The sequence below is a fragment of the Girardinichthys multiradiatus genome, chromosome 19, assembly GCF_021462225.1.
Source record: "Girardinichthys multiradiatus isolate DD_20200921_A chromosome 19, DD_fGirMul_XY1, whole genome shotgun sequence".
Lineage (NCBI taxonomy): Eukaryota > Metazoa > Chordata > Actinopteri > Cyprinodontiformes > Goodeidae > Girardinichthys > Girardinichthys multiradiatus.
Genome location: NC_061811.1, coordinates 15,483,937 through 15,501,847, shown reverse-complemented (window position 1 = coordinate 15,501,847; position 17,911 = coordinate 15,483,937). Strand labels below are relative to the sequence as shown.

At 38.2% G+C, this 17,911-nt stretch overlaps 2 protein-coding genes across 2 annotated transcripts; one reads left to right on the top strand and one right to left on the bottom strand.

Annotated features, from left to right (window-relative positions):
- Positions 1 to 4,268: 4,268 nt before the first annotated feature.
- On the bottom strand, positions 4,269 to 9,708 carry bub1bb (BUB1 mitotic checkpoint serine/threonine kinase Bb). The gene is made up of 9 exons (XM_047345248.1): positions 9,577 to 9,708; positions 6,931 to 7,093; positions 6,771 to 6,830; positions 6,540 to 6,684; positions 6,241 to 6,437; positions 5,984 to 6,147; positions 5,703 to 5,896; positions 5,510 to 5,610; positions 4,269 to 5,029 (listed from the first exon to the last, which is right to left on the bottom strand). Exons 2-9 carry the CDS (start codon positions 7,071 to 7,073, stop codon positions 4,765 to 4,767), a joined length of 1,269 nt encoding a protein of 422 aa, XP_047201204.1. The 5' UTR covers positions 7,074 to 7,093; positions 9,577 to 9,708; the 3' UTR covers positions 4,269 to 4,764.
- zfyve19 (zinc finger, FYVE domain containing 19) lies at positions 9,082 to 17,886 on the top strand. Its single transcript, XM_047345247.1, has 13 exons — positions 9,082 to 9,237; positions 9,608 to 9,727; positions 9,826 to 9,951; positions 10,524 to 10,645; positions 10,733 to 10,786; positions 10,875 to 11,041; positions 12,609 to 12,751; positions 12,845 to 12,950; positions 13,933 to 14,145; positions 14,306 to 14,382; positions 14,579 to 14,680; positions 14,766 to 14,923; positions 15,150 to 17,886. The coding sequence occupies exons 2-13, from the start codon at positions 9,698 to 9,700 to the stop codon at positions 15,226 to 15,228; spliced, it is 1,377 nt and encodes a 458-aa protein (XP_047201203.1). The 5' UTR covers positions 9,082 to 9,237; positions 9,608 to 9,697; the 3' UTR covers positions 15,229 to 17,886.
- Positions 17,887 to 17,911: the final 25 nt, after the last annotated feature.

Sequence of the window (17,911 nt, the reverse complement as noted above, 5' to 3'; positions counted from 1 at the left end):
GAATATGTGGCAAGACTAGAAAATTGATGGTCTAAGATGCTGCCCATACAATCTGACTGAATTATAGAAATTTTTCAAATAGAAATGAGCAAAGATGTCATTCTCTAGATATGCAAGGACTTGCACCTGTAAATTAAACCACAGATGTTTCCATCAGGTATTCTCGCAGGGAGTGTGAATAAAAATGCTTGACACACTATTCAGAATTTTGTTTGTAAAAAAATTGTTTGTATACAAGTATCATCCCTGTGCTGGTCTATTAGGTAAAATTTCAACAAAATATTTAAAGGCTATGAACACTTTTACAACTCAGTTAAATATTTTTTTATGAATTTCTTTTTAATTTAAAGAAGTAAGCAGTAGTAAAACTCTTCAGTAGCATCTGTGTGTGAATATGTAAAAGTTGTGATAAAGATGACATAGATTACTTATTCAGTAACACTCATTCATAATATTTTTTTTCCTTAAATGTGTGTTAGTGGGCATATTAGGGTGCAGTCAAATTATTCAGGTCAGATGCAAGACATAAAGGAAAGACATTGTCACTAAAAATACTCCTTATCTTGAGGAGTTATTTAATTTATTTACCAACTTTAACAAGTGACCTTACTGGAAACGTTGACCTTATTTGGATGAACAGTAGGAAACAGAATTAAATGACAATGCTAGTCTTAAACTTAATTCTCATTAAAATTAAAGGTCAAAAGCTGCTCCAGAAATGCTTCTTCAAATATTTGCATTTCAATCCACTCTTTTGTTTAGGAGAAATCTGTAGGAATTACACTGTGGCCTATCACAATTCAGCCTATGAAGCTGCTGCTTGTCAGTAAATGTAGTTTTTTGTTACTGTCTTCCAACATTTCCCTAAAAGTTTATTTTTACTCGGTAAAAAATAAGGCAGCTATAGAAAAAATCTAAACAAAGTTTATGTTTAATGTAAATTTTACTCTCTACACTTGCTGCAGCAAAATGTTTGCCTTATATCTCTTCACATTTTATTCGTGGTTCATTTCCATGTAGAGAATTACAAAACACATTAAGATATGCTACAGTAGTAAAATAATTTAAAATAAATTAAATGATTATGTAAGAAAGGAATATTTGATGAAAGCTGTTGCTACATAATGCATATACAGAGATTTGCAAAATTGAATACACTTTGCAACTTTTTATGACTTGCCACTTTAAATGATGATAAATGATGATATATATGAGTGTCTTTTAATAAAATTGTATGTGATCGACCAACAAAGTAGTGCATACTGGAAGTGTGAAGATGAAGAAAAGCTCACATAATTTTTTTAATGTTTTATATGTGGCATGTATTCGTATTCATCCCCCCGGTCAGTTTGATCTAAACTATTCCAGCGAGGCTCACGCTGTACATTTAGGGTCAATGTCCTGCTGGAAGGTAAAACTTCATCCTGGTCTCAAGTCTTTGAGTTGTTTTTAGTTCTATTAATCTTTACATCATCTCGGAATAGGTTTACCATCACTGATGAACGGAAGCATCCCGAATGTAGGAGTCTGCCACCACCATACTTTACAAAGGGGTTGGTGTGTGATGTTCATTATCTGCCACCTATGGCCTTTGGCACGTAGCACAGAAGTTCAGAAAGTGTTCTCTTCTGACCAGAGCACCTTCTGTCATGTTTGCTGTAGATTACATTTCTTGTGTCAACCTTCAAACAGGACTTATTTAGTCTTTCTTTCAACGACAAATTTCGTTTGGCAACTCTTGCATAAAGGTCAGATTTGGGGAGCACACAAATAGATTTCCTGAGCTGTGGATATCTGTAGCTCTGTCAGTGTTACCTGGGCCTCCTGGCTACTTCTCTAACTAATTATCTCCAAGCCTGGTCTGTCAGTTTACATGGACATCCACGTGTTCTTATGTCTGACTTATCTGCTGTGTTGCTTGGTCTTCATGATGCTGTTTCTGTTCTCTAAGAAACCTCTGAAGTCCGCCCTTCTTTGTGTAGGCTGATCACATAAACTTCCAGTTCTCCCTATGTGAGAATACATTTGCAGGGCATGTGTGAGATAGTTTCTCCTCTTAGTGTGAGTTCTGTGTGTGTAATTACATTATTTTGGCAAAGCCATACACCTCCATCCACAATTACAGCCTTGGATGATTTCTCTTCCAGCTACAAATCTGACATCAGCCAACCGAATTTTATTTATTTTGCAAGCAGACATCATTATTCATCTCAAATATGACCCAATGAGAATGTTTTACACAACAGCTGAGATTATGGACAAAAAATGAAATTAAATCAAATCTGAAGGTGGAGATTTTGCTCACATCTTGCATGTAACTTTTGGGTGAAAGTGCCTGCACATTAAGGCAATAAACTGAAAAAACATTGCTACATTTTGTTACTGTCGCCATAGAACCCAGGATCTCACTGAAGATAGAAGCTGTAATTTAGAAGCTAATTAATGAGTTAAAAATATTGGATAATATAAACTGACATTTAGTAAAACTTCATATTCATAAATTAAAGTATAAGAAAATTACGTAGTGATTCTAGTAAACTTTATTTGCATATATGCTTCCACAAAACAGTACTAATCATAGATTTCTTCAGCTGTTTTTCTATGAATGGCTCTGCAAGTGCAGCTTAAAAGCTCCATGTTAACACGTTGAACTTTTGAATCTTCTGGTAAATGTTGCATGTACAGGGGTTGGACAATGAGACTGAAACACCTGTCATTTTAGTGTGGGAGGTTTCATGGCTACATTGGACCAGCCTGGTAGCCAGTCTTCATTGATTGCACATTGCACCAGTAAGAGCAGAGTGTGAAGGTTCAATTAGCAGGGTAAGAGCACAGTTTTACTCAAAATATTGAAATGCACACAACATTATGGGTGACATACCAGAGTTCAAAAGAGGACAACTTGTTGGTGCACGTCTTGCTGGCACATCTGTGACCAAGACAGCAAGTCTTTGTGATGTATCAAGAGCCACGGTATCCAGGGTAATGTCAGCATACCACCAAGAAGGACGAACCACATCCAACAGGATTAACTGTGGACGCAAGAGGAAGCTGCCTGAAAGGGATGTTCGGGTGCTAACCCGGATTGTATCCAAAAAACATAAAACCACGGCTGCCCAAATCACGGCAGAATTAAATGTGCACCTCAACTCTCCTGTTTCCACCAGAACTGTCCGTCGGGAGCTCCACAGGGTCAATATACACGGCCGGGCTGCTATAGCCAAACCTTTGGTCACTCATGCCAATGCCAAACGTCGGTTTCAATGGTGCAAGGAGCGCAAATCTTGGGCTGTGGACAATGTGAAACATGTATTGTTCTCTGATGAATCCACCTTTACTGTTTTCCCCACATCCGGGAGAGTTACGGTGTGGAGAAGCCCCAAAGAAGCGTACCATCCAGACTGTTGCATGCCCAGAGTGAAGCATGGGGGTGGATCAGTGATGGTTTGGGCTGCCATATCATGGCATTCCCTTGGCCCAATACCTGTGCTAGATGGGCACGTCACTGCCAAGGACTACCGAACCATTCTTGAGGACCATGTGCATCCAATGGTTCAAACATTGTATCCTGAAGGTGGTGCCGTGTATCAGGATGACAATGCACCAATACACACAGCAAGACTGGTTAAAGATTGGTTTGATGAACATGAAAGTGAAGTTGAACATCTCCCATGGCCTGCACAGTCACCAGATCTAAATATTATTGAGCCACTTTGGGGTGTTTTGGAGGAGCGAGTCAGGAAACGTTTTCCTTCACCAGTATCACGTAGTGACCTGGCCACTATCCTGCAAGAAGAATGGCTTAAAATCCCTCTGACCACTGTGCAGGACTTGTATATCATTCCCAAGACGAATTGACGCTGTATTGGCCGCAAAAGGAGGCCCTACACCATACTAATAAATTATTGTGGTCTAAAACCAGGTGTTTCAGTTTCATTGTCCAACCCCTGTAGCAACAAACCTCACAGATAAACTGGGACAGTTGACTATGGCCCACTGTTTGGGAATCTTGTAATGTCATTGCTTGGACCAGATCTGAATGTAGTGCACCCAGGAGAGGTTGAACCTTTCTTCAGAGCACTCAAAGACAATGAAGCATAGATTTTCAGTTTGCAGAATCATATTCGTGTCTTGTTTAATCTGAAGGGATTACACGAGAAGGATTTTGTGCCAAACAACCGTCTTGATGAACAGCAGCATTTCCAGCATCTGAAAGCCTCGGTTCATCTATACTTGAAAATAGCGGATTTAACGGGTAATGAATCAGATCCGCTTTAACAGGTTTATTAGACATCAGTGAGTAAAGATCAGCCATACTGCTTCACTGAATCTAAAATTGAGTGTCATGGAAGCGTCACAATACAACTTTTAAGAAATACTGAACGCACAAAAAAAGTAAAAAAATAAAAAGCTGTGCACATATAAAAGTCAGTTCTAAAGAACAGAGAAATGCTTATAAGGAAGAAGAGCAAGAGAAGAAAGCAGGAACAAACAAGAATATTCGACAGTCTCAAAAACTCTAAAAATGCTGTGATTCCTCCTGTTTTCATTTTTACCGTAATGTTTAGTTTGCATTTTCATGTGTAGGATTGTAACTACACGTCTACAGTGGGGTGTTCTGAACTTAAAAGTTTTTCGAAAAGACTTTTCTCCCCAAAAACACAATATTTACACCAGAAAAATAAACTATACATAAACAATTCCGACATGATACAAGAATTATGGCAAATTCTTTAGTTGAAAGTATCAATTAGCAGCAGCAGCTTAACAGCCCTCCCCTCCGGCCTTCTGTGACTCTTGTGCCATCTTTTTAAAGAAGTGTTCGGCTCGCAGTTCCTCAAAGCAGAATTCGGTGGCGCCGCTGAGCAGCAGCTCTTTACAGTACATGCTCTGCTCCTGCAGTTTTCCTGCTTCTGCTTTCTTATGCTGCTGCTGATATTCTTGGAGTCTTTTCAGAGGGGTTTCTTCTGTTCTCGGCTTCCGCGCTGAAAGAACGGAGTTCACTGCCGGGTTGATCTTACACGGCGTCCTGGGGGAGGGGGAAGAAAAACAAAAGAAACTCACAGTTATCTTAGAGTGATCTGCAAAATACACTTGTTTTTTGTGGCGTGGCAGAGTTTTATGTAATATAGTTTTCTGAGGAAGTGAACTTAAAGTTTTCATTAGCTGAAAGCCACTATCACAGAAATTTTTAAAATATTTGAATCTGTGTATAATGAGTCTGTATGAGTAACACTTTCAAAATTCAGTTTCTGAAACAAATTTACTTTGTAGCAATAATATACTTTACTAAAATTTATCTGTTATTTTTGTCTTTCAGACTATTTATATTATATTATTTGTAAAATACAGAACAAAGCATTTCTAGACTCGCACACTTTTGTATTCCACTTTTCCCCCACTTTAAACAGAACAAATGATCTCAATTTACCAATATTATATCTGATATCGATCTAACCTGTTATGATCCCAAATAACTTTTTTTTAAAAGACTCTTGTAGGAACTCACATTGTCGGAGGCTGGTCAGACTCCTCAACAAATGGCTGGAAGGTGGGCTTTGGAGGTGGGGGAGGCATGACCGCATGTCCAAATTTTGTTTTCTGGGGCATCTGTGACATTTATAATAAGAGAAAAATACACACCTTCCTTAGTAGACAACAATGTGCAGATTTACATGAGAAAAAGACATGTTTTCTCATACCTTCACATCACACCATTTCGCGGGCTTCTGCTCATTTTCTTTTGCCCTTGATGTGGGAGGAGCTACCCAAGGCTCCAGAGTAGGTTCTGAGGGACCAGCAGCTTCAGCTTTGTTCTCATCAAAAATCACCAGTTGACTGTTTGAGACGTTGCCGAGGACAGGAACACCATGTGTCTGCAGGCCTCCAGTAACCCCTGCCCAGGAAACCATCAACAATAAAGAATGCAACAACTATAGGTGTAATATCAGCTAAAGATTTTACAACACATGTATGAACTTACTCTTGATTGCAGTCCCAGTCCTGTTGACAGGAGCGACAGCCTTCTTCTTCCCTCTATGTTTGAGGTGGGCTAGCGAAACTCTTTCAGGTTGTTGTGGTTCCTCATCACTGCTGCCATTTTCCAATTTTAATAACACCTGCCGGGACACACGAGCCTGCATAGCCCTATTAATGTGCACATGCTGTTTTTATTATAAAACAGTTCAAAGAGGGCAAAGTAAAACTGAGAACTGTATTTATGATTAAAGAGATTTTTACTTGTGAAACTGAAGAAGCCTATCATGCGGCTCAGCACACTTCTTGAACGCCTCCTGATAGACGAGATCCGCTTTCTGATAATTGCCCTGATTCTCGTACTCTTCCGACCAAGCAATGTAGAGCGACGCCTGTGTCACTCCTATTCCTTGCGCTTGCATATACCTGTAAATGTCGAGGGGGTCTGGGCAGTTCTCTCCCTGGCGACACACAAAAACATTTAGCATATTTTACCTCCTCTGGATTTGTTTATCAGAATACTTAAATAGGTCTAATGTGAAAAAAAAAAAAAAAGTACATACAAATTTGATCCAGAGTTCAACATAGCGAGGGTCATTGTGGTACATTTTTTCATCTGTGAATCTGGTCACAGCCCGCTCCAACAATGTTGCAAGGTTGCTTTCTTTTCCTCCCTGAGGGAAGGTTTGCTCTGTCCACTTAATATACCTGTAGAACCACACAATGATGTCAACAAGAGTTTGAGATTTAGGAGCGATATCTCAGAAAATATGTTGCTCATATATATCACTCACCTATCCCAAACGCTAAGTGGATCATCTCCATCATACATTCGAAGTTCAGACTCAAACATCCTGAAGAAACAGAAAAGAAATAATAAAACCGAGTTTGATAATGTGAAAAACGAAAAAATTTTCCACTTTAACTCTAAAAAGGTAGAGAGATCATCCCTACTGTTTCTGCTGGTTGACTGCAGAGGTGGGTCCTTCTTCTCGTTGGCTAAGGGCTTGATGTAAAGCTGATATATCTCTGCCACGCCTCAGTGGCTGGATGTTTTCTTTGCTGAGCTCCCAATCCACATCTCCCCCTTCTGCCATTGTTGACAAAGTTTTGATGCCTACAACACACACATTATACCAGCTGCTTGACGATGTTTTCAGTACTCATAATTATTGAGATATTCTAACAATTATGAGAAAATCCAATTTGCAATGATGCATGTTACATTCCAATGGTACACATCTATATTCTTTTAAAGTCAAAATTTGCTCCCTATCAAATCAATGTTTCAAACCGTTTAGTGGCAGGACTACAGATTGCTGCTTGTTCACCTGGACAACTGGGTAGTTTGGAAAGGCAACGCTGAGGTTGTTCACGATAGGACACTAGTTATACACCAGTCAATCTGGCAGTGACTGAAAACTGCTGGTTTTCCCCTAATTGGCTATGAGGGTTAATTAGCAGGTCAGATACTGAAAATCCGATTTTCTTGTTCTATATTTTCATCAAACGAATTAAAACAAAAAAAAAATCTGTTTTTGTTTTGATTTAATAAACATCACATAAGGGTAAAGGCCATATGCTTTAATACATTAAACGGGGATAATCTTGTTTTACATGAATCCAAAACTACAAAACCTGTTGCACATTTTTACTTTTATGGCCAATATTTGTTACATTTATTGAAACAAAGTTTACGAAAATAAATTTGCATGTTTAATACAGTGGTGTAAAAACAGATTTGGTCCATTTTTGTCACACTTTTAGATCAAACAAATTCAACATCCCACAAATTAAGGGAAAGAACTGGCCCTATGTGGAAAAAATAATTGCACTCTAAACACCAACAGCCATCAAGTTTTTGTGAGAACTGGCAACGAGTCTTTCATATTGCCATAAAAGAATTTCAGACACTTCTTAGCAGAATTGTTTTAATTTAGACAAACTGCAGCGTTTTCAAGCATAAACAGCCTGATAATGTCACGTTACATCATCACAACTGAATTTAAGTCCAAACTTTGACAAGGCCATTCCAAAGTCTTTATTTTTTTGTTCATTTTTTTTTCAGCCACAGGTGGGCCTGCTGTAGTACTTTGGTTTTGGTTGTAAAGTGACAAAAATTTTGAAAGGTTCAAGGGGTGTGAATACTTTCTGGAAGGCATTGTACTTGTCTACAACCAAGACAGCTACTTTAGTTCAATTTGTTAAACACAAAATGATGCATATCCAGTTTTTCCTGTAGCTATCTGGTGAGCTGCAGTTATTTTAGCTGCTCTGTGTTCTAATTTTATTTTTTAGGTCTGACTGTGAATATGGAGATACATTATTTTTTTCACTGTTTTATATACTTCATTTTAGTGTCCATTGAAATTGACAAAAAAATTGAGATTTTGATGGAGTTTAATTGAGAAATTCCACATCAGATGTTGGTGAACTTTGGTGAGCAACATCTGGAGGTGTTGTACTGTCATGATAAGGTAAAGGTATTCACTGAAAACTGTATATTTTTTAAAATATATATATTTATTGAATCTAATGAAAAATAAATGGACACAAATGATGAACACACCAACAGCCATATAAAACAGTGAAAAATGAACAATCAAGGCCGCAGTGAATCATCAGGGCGGACCTTCCCTCTATCCAGGACTTATGCAGGTCTAGGGTCAGGAAAAGGCAGATAAAATCTCTGCACACAAACTGTTTAGGCTTTTAGGCTTTGGACTGATGTCACGTTATACTGCATTGTAAAGTCAATTGTATATATATATGTACATTTGAAAAATATATTCTTTATTATTGAGAGGGAAGTGTACCGGATTCAAATTCTTTGTTTGTCCGTACAAACTTGGCAATAAAGCTTATTCTGATTCCGAAAAACTAATAATATATCTCCATCTTTACAGTCGGACCTGAAAAATAAAATTAGAACACAGAGCAGCAAGAATGACATCAACCCACTCCAGCCGATATACATAAAGCATACTGCTTTTATTTTGAAATGTCCTCTTCGGGCTACTGCCGTAATACATTGCGTTAGCGTGACCCATAAAACCCAGTGAGTGCTGGCTTGACCACAGCGATGAGGAAGACTCCCCGGCTCTCTGTGCCCAAACCTCAGTGTGTAAAAAATAATGCTGCATAAATTACTGAGCATGTAGGACAACACTGCAAACCCTCTACCCGAGATAATGATCAAACAACAACGTGTCCAGCACCTCTGGACCATAAAAGGGAGGAATCTTCTGCAAACTGACCTACGTGATTACTTTTTTATAATGACGATTGATGCTACTACAACGGGGTTTTTTACATTTTAAATTGACTGGAGGAAACGTAGATTTACCATTAACATTAATATTAAAAGACCAACTTGTAAAGAGATTTCCTATGCAAGATATAATGTTAGAAAGAAACAAATTGATGTGTTTAAAAACGTATCTTACAAATCACTTAGCTAGCTAGCTAGCCGCAATGGCTTGAGGGACTCACACTAGCTTTGGCTCAATTAACGTTGTCATTGGTTACATTATTTGCTAATTTTGCCCGAAAAAAACATAAAGTGAAAGAAGTAAACTGATAATGAGTTTGTTTTTATACCCTTTTAATCCGTCGTAGCTTATTTCCGCAGGTTTTCAGCTTGTGTGCAGCGCTGTGACGCCGTTAAACCAGCGAGCTCTTCATGTGTTTTTGAACAACGGCCGCGGAGAACGCTGATTGGATGAATCCCAAACAGGAAACAGAACCTGAAGTAAGATTACAGTTTCCGGTCTGCTTCCTGTTTTGATAATGACAGCTTTGAAGACCCCAAAATATATAGCTAATTGTGCAATTTCCTATCCAATATAGGTGTACTTACTCAAGCCCTCACCCGCTAGGGAAACATTTATAACTGTAAGGCATCACTCAGGAGGCGGCGCCATGGACAGTCGTTGTTACGGCTGTGCATCAAAGTTTAGCCTCTTCAAGAAGGAGGTAAGCTACAGCTTTTCATTATGTGCTCTCTCTGGGTCCCTGAGACACAAAAATGTTTGTTAAAAGATCCCCATATAATTATTATGTATCCCTACATTTTTAGAAAAATATGCCATGATTAACTACAGTTTTTGCGATACGTAACAAATATTTATTTTTCTCAGGAGCTGACGCCACTAATACCAGTTTTAGGGGTTAAATTCTCTCTATGTATTTTATTTTTTTATTTTTTTAGAAAAGGCAAAATTGGCTGGTTATGATCTTTTTTTTTGCTAAAGCATAAAATATATGGGTAAATATATGAAACATATACTAATTGGTAAATTTAGAGTGCACAAGAAAAGATCTTCAACCAATGGAAAGTAATGAAACCTGAAATTGTGAAAGGATTTTAACACCAGGCAATTAAATGGTATAAAAATAATCAAACTAACAATAAACAATAATAAATAACTCAAAAAACAAACAAGAAGATCCAGGGACCCAGAAGAGCTAATATAACCATACCCATACTCATTAAAGTGTGTTTAGGTAACATTGAATGTGTAATTTCCACAAAATTGTCCTCTTAGCTGGGCTGTAAGAACTGTGGACGGTCCTTTTGCTCCAGCTGTTTAACTCTCAGTGCTGTTGTGCCTCGCTGTGGTAACACCCAGCAGAAGGTCTGCAAGCAATGTCATGGTAATCTCACAAGGTAAACCTCCTCTCACCGCCCCTACACACACAAAGCAAACTAAGTGCATTCTTTCGTACGCTAATATTTCACTCTCTTCATTGTTAGAGGGGAATCTTCAAACAATGCTGGAAGATGGTCCCCTCCAGAAAACTACAAAAAGTTTGTATATGACTAGATTTTTGGAAAAAGGCAAAATTCTTATTATTAACATGAATTTCATAACCTTTACAGTTCATGTTTTTTGCAGACGGGTCGCTGCACTCGAAGCCAAACAGCAAGCGCAGTCCACACAGCCTTGTGTGCATGGAGGTAGCAGAAATGGCAAACCGGTCCATCTACCAACCAAAGGGCTTAGCAAAGAAGACCACGCTATTGCTGAGAGGCTTCAAAAGCTAAAGGAGGACACTAAACCCAGTAATGCAATCAGTTCTTTTAGCATCTACCATCTATATCAAAGCTGATGATTATAGATTAACACAAGCATAATAAACTGATACTAGGCGGTTAATTAGTCTGGCTATCTGCTCAGGGAGCCAGCCTAAAACTGACTGCTTTACAAACATGCTGCTTGTAGCTTACGTTTTTGGTCAATGTTTTGATGCAAACGGAAAGATTTCTAAAAGAGCTGCACATTATTAGGACATTGTTGAATATTGTGATGACAATATCAGAATAGAATTACTCCACATTTTCCTTACTCCTATTTTTTCTTTCATTACAATATGGCCACCAATCTCTCAAATTTTTAGAATCTTGTTAACTAAAATCTATATTAAATGTGGACGTCAAGGGCTTTAAAGGCCATCCGACCTTTCAAAAACGCACGCAAAACCGACATGTATGACCTTTAAACTCTATTAGCCTGGGATTTAATATTTTCTGTGTGGGTTTTATTTCAAAACAGCCAATTTGTCTCTCTTGTAAGTGAGGTAAAAGTATAGGAGCCTTTCTTAAATCTGGCACTCTCGACTGTTATAAAACAAGAGATTCGCACACCCACCACACTGCTGCAGCAGGACCACGCACATGCATGTGGTGATTGTTCTCTGAGTGTCTTAGCTCTATCCAGCTCTTTGTATTGAAAGGATCTGAAATGTTTTATGTTTTATTTATGAACACAGTGAAAACTTTCTCCTGTTAGAGCACCTGAGTAAAAAGATAAATATCAAACGAAAAAGCCCAAGATAAAATATGTATTGAAAAATACAAAAAGAAGAAATGTGTACATTTTTAAACATCTCCTTTCAAAGAGTTAGATTCTCTTGGTCTCTCTTGAAGTAACATTTTTTGACTGCTTTTTCTTTTCTTACTTTATTTCTTATCCAGTCCTCACTTCTGTGCATAAAATTGACCTGTTTTTCTTTTAAGGTGCATTGAGGCCACATTTGTTATGAATTGACACAATAAACTGAGGTAAATTGCACTCAAATGAATAGCACCTGACCTTTACAGCTTTAAAAAAAGAGCAGTGTAGACAAGTGGAGGACAAAAGTAGAGTCAGATCTTACAAACTAGAAATGGGCAAAAAAGATCCCACAAAACTCTGACACAGGACCCGAGATGAGCACCATGTTTCATTTGATTATCTGCTTTATGTAGCCTGCTTTTTGCCTGCATAATTCATAGGTCAGAGTTAGGGGGGGATAAAGAACAGTAGTATCCTGGTGAGTATGATTAGTAAAGTGCTTTATAAATTCTGACGATTTACTATTTATAAAATCTAATTTCGTGAAAAGTCCAGCATAGGCAGAGAATTAACACAACATATCCAACTTTATTTTAATATCAAACCACCTAGAAATTATGCTTCCGTCAAATGAAAATGTAACTCTTTCTGGGCTGGGACACAGCATCTTCTTTATATCATAGGAAAGGCCCTTCATTTTTAAAACTTTGATATCCCCTGAGATCAAAAATCAGTCCATGTCTAGCACTATTATGTTAGGTCTTTAAGTCTTTAATACATTTTTAACCTCTTTAGAGTCTATCCCTTCTGAAAAGGAGATTGAGTCACGTCTTGCTGCCCTGAAAGCTCCCAGCCAGCCAGCGTCTTCTGCAGAAGAGATAGAGGATCGTCTGGCAGCTCTGCGAGGTCAGCCACCTCCATCTCAAGCTCCTCAACCAGTGAGTTCCCTTCCTAATTGTGTGTAACACTCTAGTATAAGGCTTGGTGAGGAAAGGAAATATTTTGTAACGCTTATGTGTTCACATATGCAGGTACACCAGCCTCCTGACACCCGGACTCAGACTGAACAAGCCAATGATTTGATTACTCAGATGACAGAAGAAGTTGCCATTGATGACCAAAAATCAAGCCCAGATAGTAAGTTATTACTTGTCTCTTAAAGGTTATATTAACAGTACAGGTTAGTTGTTGACATGCACTCATCATAAAGATGTACATCATATTCATTTTGAGTTTTTAATTATATATTTAAACCATTTTTGCCAGAGTAGAATTGATAATACTACGTACAACTTTATTGATTATGATGAACAAGAGTTGGGTGGACAAGTTTCAATTCGTAATGGAAGTTTTTTCAAATACACACAGGGTCAAAATAATACATACAAGATTAAATATGTACATTAATACATTAATCCCCTCTAATTTGCATAAATGTACCACAGCACAGTGGTAGAAGTATTATTCTAATAAGGAGGGAGGATTTTAAACCAACAGAGATCTGGTGGAAACTTAAACATACTTGGGTTTTCAAACAGAACTGTGATCCCAAACACACTTCAAAATTAGTTTTGAAGTAGATAAAGACAGCAAGCATTGAGCTTCTGGAATTGCCCAAAACTCAACTATATTGAAAATGTGTGAATTATACTTGGAAATCAGGTCAATGTCAGGACACCTGCTGGTTTAAATGAGCTCTGCTATTTCTTATAAAAGGAATAGTAGAACCAGAATTACACCAGAAGCCAATGGCTTCTATGCAACTTGCTAACAGACAATTATCCAAATATTAGTGGAGGTAAGTATATTTACAGCATGAGCCTTTATGTATAGTTAAAAAAAAAACTATTTAGCATTGTGCATCCAATTCTTATCTTTTCAACTCACTGGAGCTTTATGTCATATGATTCATCTGCACTAAAAATAAGCATTCACGATGTGGCATTAATAGGCCAAACTAGACATCAAATTCATGCTAACTAAGGTATATGTAAACGTCTGACTGGTACTATAAGTAATGATATGCCTATATATATAACAGTTTTTCACAGTCGGAATAAGTTGCGTTCATTGCTTTCCTAAATAAAACAAAACATTTTTGTACTTTTCCCTTTTGAAGGTGTAGATATGAATGATCTCAACAAAGGTGAGGGTGCTGCTTCGGACGAGAACCTGGAGGACAACCAGGGAGCAGCCAGGCAGCAGGAAGCAGATAAGGACCGGCTGCTTGAAGAAGCCATGCAGGAACTGAGAAATGAGCACCATTCCCAGGATCAGATCCTCCACATGGCCAAGAGGCTGGCACAGCTGAAGGGTCAGGACCCAGATAAAGGTGTTTGGAGCAAAGGGCACTACAATCTTATCTTTCTTCCATCAGTTTATGGCAGAATTTCAAAAAAAACAAAGCAAGACGATGCAATATAATCTTTCTGGATATGAGAGAATTGTTTATATGTGTGTCAGATAAAGCAACTGTTTTGCTTCATGTTTAGTCACAGCAGAAGATTTCAAACAACCTGACAGTGAAGAAGAGACTGAGGAAGAAGCTGTGAGGAGAGTTCTGAAACAGGTTAGGCATTTAATGGCATTTTAAAACTCTAGATGAATTTTTTAATAAATAAATTTGCCACCAACCCTTTAAAACTATTGTGTAGTATTTAGAACTATTTATGGCCACAAGAGGCTGCTATTTGTCTATTTGCATAATTTGTGATTTGAAAAACAGACATGCTCTGAAGTTTTCATCCTCATGACTTTGGTTCCAGCTCTCAGAAGAAGCTGCACTTGATGAAGCCAGCGGATACAACATACCTGTAGAACCAAGCGGACCCAAGAACAGAGAAAAAAAGAAAACCTCTAAAAAACCAGTACTGAATAAGACCCAATCAACACATTGATTGTTTTACCTTATTTGGGTGCCTAAAATTTAACCCACTCTGATGTGTTTTAAAGACTCTCGCACTGAAGAGCAGGACTTCTCCGGGCGCTGCTGCACATCAGCCATCAGACAGCGACGACGAAGAACTTCCATGGTGCTGCATCTGTAACCACGACGCCACCCTCCGCTGCCACACCTGTGATGGAGACCTGTACTGCAGCCGCTGCTTTCGGTAACATAACATTCATTAATCCTCATAAATACCCTGCAGATTCTAGTTCATGACTCAAAGTAGGTCGTTGCTTGCAAAATCATCACTCGGTCCCAAGAAAAACGATTTGGAATGCATGCCACGACCCATATAAACTGTGCGCAGCTTGCTACCATACTGTTAAGCAGCATGAATATAAAGTATTTACTGTGATGAATTATCAATCTACTCTCTGTTATTTCTTTAGGGAGGGCCATGATAAATATGACAGGAAGGAGCATCGCACCAGTAGCTACACTGCTCCAAAGAAGAAGAGGAAGACATAATGCTAAAGATGTTTGTCTTATTAATCTCTGACCTTTCATGATTGTAGGACCTGCTCTTTAGTCTCATTGGATGTACTGTGGTTATCTAAAACAGCTTCTTAGAAAATGTAAACACTACTGGAAACCAGAGCTCATTATAACAGATCAACTTTCTGTGCCTATTAATCGTAATAATAAATGCCTTCTGACGTTTTTACTCATTAGACATGTCCCAGCCAGAAACTTGATTGTATTTATTGGGATTTTATGAGATAAACCAACACAAAGTAGCACATAATTATAAAGTATCTTTAGTTTGGCCATTTGTATTCAGCCCCAGATTGGTCGGAGAGTGTCTCTAATAGGTTTTGATCTAAACTTTTCCGTTGTAGCTCTAACTTTGTGTTTAGTTTAGTTTAGTTTTGTATCCCCATAGTATGATACTGCCACCACCATGTCTCACAGTGGTGATGGCATGTTTAGAGTGTTCATAATTATTTAAATGTTCATCCAGTAGTTCATTTTCGTTAATTTGACAAGATCAGTTTCTGTCAGAAAGGCCAGATTTGTCCAGAGCACGACTCATAGTTGTCATGGTAAAAGAGTCTTCCACCTGAGTTGTGGATCTCTGCAGCTCCTCAGGAGTTACAATGGGCCTCTGGGCTGCTTCCGGCCTGACTCTTTAGGTGGATGACCATGTCGTGGTAGGTTGCAGCTGTGCCATACCATTCAGCATTTTTGGTTGATGAACTAACAGACATCGAGGTTTGTGGTTGTGACGTGACAAAATGTGAAAACGTTTGAGGGGTTTGATTACATTTGCAAGGCTAAATGGATTAAAAATACTTTGTAAGACTTCTAGTAGCGGTTAGACTAAAATTAGACACAATCTTTAAATAACTGCAAAGCACTACATGTAATATCTGAACCCTATCTTTTTAGAATGTGTAAAAAGGGTATTTTGGGTTGAATCTGCTAAACAAAGAACCGCTTGGAACTGTCAAAGTGAATAGAAAGCATCATAAATTTGTTTGAAGCTGTCCTTTTTCATGACAACAAAGTCTCATCCTAAGTGTACTTTGCACTGGTCACTATTTGAGTATTTTTGTATTTTTTTCAGCAGAAACATCTATCAGACAGGTTATGAGCTCACCCGGGACAGCGTGCACTCACTCACAGACTGCTGTCAGCTCCATGCAGGAGAAGCACAGACGAGTCGGTGTAAAAGAATCACTGAGGCCTTTGTTCCCTTTGTTCTTGTCTTTGTTTGGCTGTATTTCTGTCATGAGCACTGACTTTCTTGTTCTCATAATTTGCTTCTAAATGAGGCTAAACAGTCTGTCTTTATCACAATTGTTATGGTTATTTTTAACAAAGCTTTTTTTAAACAGTTGTCATTATTTGAAAAAACTGTCTGCCTGGCACGTCCTGTTTGTGCTGTATGTATGGATTCTTTGTCAGCGAAGAATGAGTCAGTCGGACAAGTTGCTGTAATGGAGCCGTCAACAGAAAGACTCCCGTGAATGACAGTGAGAGGACCAAATTGCAGTTTTTTACTGTCCATTATTGCACATCAAACTGAGGGGAAGCCATCATCACACTCTCCTCTGGGGCTTTCTTCATTAATGGTGGCCATGTTCTCCTTTTCTGGCCATGTCATGCACCGCCCCACCACCACAGAAAGGAAATGGATGGGTATAATGGGTGCACGCTTAATGGAACATCCTGCGGCTGATTTAATGTGTTTACTCCTAGACCTGGCATGTCGACGCCTCCATTGTTTCCATCACTCTGATGAAAAATTCATGTCAGAAAACAGAATGCTGATGGGTATTCTTTCAGCTGTGTCCAGACAAAGTACTGCAGGGTATAATGAATAGCGATTTTGATAGCAAAGTGATTTTGTTAGTGCTGTTAATTTAGTAATGTATCTGTGCATTTCCAATAATTAGAATTTGATAGGCAATATCATTTATTTTAGTAATTCAATTCAAAAAGTGAATCTCTTGTTATATAGAGCTGTTTCGCACAGGGTGATATATTTCAAACATCATTCTATTAATTTTAATGATAATGGCTTACAGCGAATTGCTGGATATTCACAGAGTACTGTGTCCAAGCAGGTTAATTGAAAATTGAGTGGAAGGAAAAAGTGTTAAAGAAGAGTAGAGAGGTTGCTTGAGGTCCAGTGAACTATCCACAGTCAGGACTTGTGGTAGTACCTGGTTTAATGCTTGATTGGCCTGCAAACTCAGCTGACCCCAAATCGCATTGAGAATCTTTGGGGTATTATAAAGAGGAAGATGGCTGAACCCAAACCCAGCAATACAAATGAACTGAAAGCTGCTTTTAAATCAGGATTGGCTTTCTTGACATCTTGGCAGTACCACTGGCTGACTACTGCCATGCCACTCTGCCATTTCTGAAGCTGCAGTCTCCTTTTTGCTTTGTCTTGTATTTCTTGTTTCTATAGAAACTGAATTTGGGGTTTTCATTAGCTGTAACTCATAATCCTCAAAATTAACAGAAACAAACACTTGAAATACATCTCTGTATGGAATCTATAAAATATTTGTCTACTTGAATTGAAATACTGAGATAAATCAACTTTTCAGTAATACTCAATTAAAATTGAACCTGTAGTTGCATAATTAATATCTAATAAAGCCCACTGGTTAATCACTGTGTACTGAATTTGAATATT

Coding starts and splice junctions, on each gene's coding strand:
- bub1bb (XM_047345248.1), bottom strand. CDS start 7,073: ATGGCAGAAGGGGGAGATGTGGATTGGGAGCTCAGCAAAGAAAACATC. Junction 6,438..6,539: donor TTGAACTCTGGATCAAATTT/GTATGTACTTTT, acceptor GTGTGTCGCCAG/GGAGAGAACTGCCCAGACCC. Junction 6,148..6,240: donor AGGCTTCTTCAGTTTCACAA/GTAAAAATCTCT, acceptor GCACATTAATAG/GGCTATGCAGGCTCGTGTGT.
- zfyve19 (XM_047345247.1), top strand. CDS start 9,698: ATGAATCCCAAACAGGAAACAGAACCTGAA. Junction 9,728..9,825: donor AACAGGAAACAGAACCTGAA/GTAAGATTACAG, acceptor TATCCAATATAG/GTGTACTTACTCAAGCCCTC. Junction 14,924..15,149: donor TACTGCAGCCGCTGCTTTCG/GTAACATAACAT, acceptor TTATTTCTTTAG/GGAGGGCCATGATAAATATG.